The sequence below is a fragment of the Bombina bombina genome, chromosome 2 (assembly GCF_027579735.1).
Source record: "Bombina bombina isolate aBomBom1 chromosome 2, aBomBom1.pri, whole genome shotgun sequence".
Taxonomy (NCBI): domain Eukaryota; kingdom Metazoa; phylum Chordata; class Amphibia; order Anura; family Bombinatoridae; genus Bombina; species Bombina bombina.
In genome coordinates this window covers 509,477,083-509,479,811 of record NC_069500.1, presented here as the reverse complement: position 1 = coordinate 509,479,811, position 2,729 = coordinate 509,477,083, and the positions used below count along the sequence as shown (strand labels likewise).

At 33.2% G+C, this 2,729-nt stretch overlaps 1 protein-coding gene across 1 annotated transcript; it reads right to left on the bottom strand.

The window, feature by feature from the left end:
• Positions 1-1,454: 1,454 nt before the first annotated feature.
• Positions 1,455-2,394, bottom strand: LOC128647105 (olfactory receptor 49-like). The gene is given in 2 exon segments (XM_053699921.1): positions 1,455-1,652; positions 1,654-2,394. Coding segments are annotated over 2 exon segments (939 nt in total).
• Positions 2,395-2,729: the final 335 nt, after the last annotated feature.

Here is a 2,729-nt window from a genome sequence, read left to right as displayed (position 1 = left end):
CTTGTAATTTTAATTTAAAGTTAGGGGGTTGTTAGGTTTACGGTCAATAGTTTAATTTAGTTTTTGGCGATGTGGGGGGCTGGCAATTTAGGGGTTAATAGGTTTATTTAGTGGTAGTGATATGGGAAGTCAGAGGTTTAGGGGTTAATAACTTTATTTAGTGGCGGCGATGTCGGGAAGCAGTGGAATAGGGGTTAATATATTTATTATAGTGTGGGCATTGTTGGGGTGTGGGGGAATAGGGGTTTATAACTTTAGTATAGTGGTGACGATGTCGGGGAGCAGCGGAATAGGGGTTAATAAATGTTATTAGTGGCGGCGATGTCAGGAGCGGCAGATTAGGGGTTAATAACTTTTATATATTATTTGCGATGCGGGAGGGCCTCAGTTTAGTGGTTAAGAGGTAGTTTATGGGTGTTAGTGTACTTTGTAACAGTTTAGTTATGAGTTTTATGTAACAGTTTTGTTGCGTAAAACTCATAACTTCTGCTCTCAAGTGGCGGTACGGAACTTGTCGTTATAGGGTGTAATGAAAGCTTTTTAGCCTCACCACAAAATTTGTAATGGCAGCGCTAGAGGAATCACATGAAAAAACTTCATTTTTTTGAGTTCAGGATTGACGTTGCTTTACAGGCTAAAAGGCTTGCAGTACAGCTATAATGACAAAACTCGTAATGGCTGCATTGCTGTTTTAACGCTGAAATTATAATTTTTTCAGCGTTAAAACATGAACACAAAACTTGTAATCTAGATGTATTTCTGCTCTTTCTATTGTTAAAGGGACATGAAACATTTTTTTTCTTTTATAATTTAGGTAGAATATAAAATTTTAAACAACTTGCTTCATTCTCTTGGTATCATTTGTTGAAGGAACAGCAATTCCCTACTTGTTGCTAACTGAACACATTTGGTGAGCCAATGACAATAGGCTTAAATAAGCTTTGCTGCTCCTGAGCTTACCTAGGTAAACCCTTCAACAAAGGATACAAGAGAAGGAAGCAAATTAAATAATACAAATATAAATAAATAATAGATGTAAAATAGAAAGTTTTTTTAAACTGTATGCTCTGCCTGAATTATATATGTCTAATTATGACTTTACTGTCCCTTTAATAAAGAATGAAAACAAAAAAATAATTACAAAAAAACATTTTTTACACAGGTCAGAGAGGTTTTATGCCAAAAACAAAATAAATAAGGAATTATAAATACATTATATTTTATTTTTTAATGCAACATTTAATTGAGGATTACATTTCTTTTAAGATAAAACAGACTTTAATTGGATTTTCATATGTACTACTGAGTAGTATTTGCTGTATGTTAAAATGGATCTGCAATCCTAAAAACTAAAATAATAATAATAATAATAATAATAATATATACAGTATATCCATCAAACACCAAATAAATGTAGCAAATTTGAAAATGAAAAAATAAAAAATAGTAATCATTCATGAGAATTCAGATTTTCTGCACAGAGTATCTTTAAGAACATTTTGAACCTGCTTATTACGAAGGCTGTAGATGAATGGATTAAGTAGAGGTGTCAAAACACTGTTAAGAAGAGCAACCCCTTTGTTGAGGTTAGGAGAAGAGCTTTCAACAGGTCGTACATATATAACTATGGCACTGCCATAAGCCAAGGAGACCCGCAGTAAAGTGAGATGTGCATGTTGAGAAAGCTTTCTTTCTTCCATCAGCAGATGGGATGTTCAGGATGGTAAAGAGAATGTTGCTATAAGATACCAATGTCATGGTGAATGATCCCAGAATCACAGTTGAGGCAAGACTGGAAAAAAATAGGTCAAATATTCTTATGTCAGAACAACTGATCTCTGCTACAGCAGAACTGTCACAGAAAAAGTGGTTTATTTCAAAGGGACCACAAAAGGATAAATCAAACATTAGGATTGTGGGATAGATGAAAGTAAAGAATCCTGTGAACCAAGATAAAAGAATTAACCATAGGCAAGTCCTGCTGGAGATGATTGAGTGATATCTCAATGGATGACAAATAGCTGCATAACGATCCAATGACATAACCGCTAAAAGGTAAAATTCTGTGCCACCGAGTGATAAATAAAAGTAAAACTGCATTATGCAACCAGGGAGAGAGATGATTCTCTCATCACTAACCAAGATTGCGAGAAGTTTGGGAACAGTTGAAGATATAAACCAGATATCCAAAAATGCCAGACTGCAAAGGAAGCTATACATAGGGGTGCGGAGACGCTGGTTTAAGCAGATCGCCACAATTATTGCAATATTACCCAATAAAGAAATAGAATAAATGATTAAAAACAAGATGAAAAAAGCTAACTGTACTCTTGGTTCAAAAGTAAAAGCAACAAGAATAAATGTAGTCTGATTAGATGAACCAAGTCTATGCATATATGCAAATATAAGAACAGCTTCAGTGGTTGATCATAAAGTGAAGGACCTAAAGGATCCAAAAAAAATCAAAATTTCCTAGAAGAAATGGTACATAGAAGTACATAGAATGTAATATGGAACATAATGCTTTAGTAGTAAAATTCTAATAAAATATTATTTGCAAGCAAAGTTTTTCAAAATGAGATAATGGTATGGTATAATTTACAAAATGTATCAGTAAACATTTACATGTACTGGAAACATTAATATAAGTAAATCTTGCATATAAAAAATATGACAAAAATGTTACTTAATCTATGTAATCAAAATACAATACCAGTTACAATTATAAT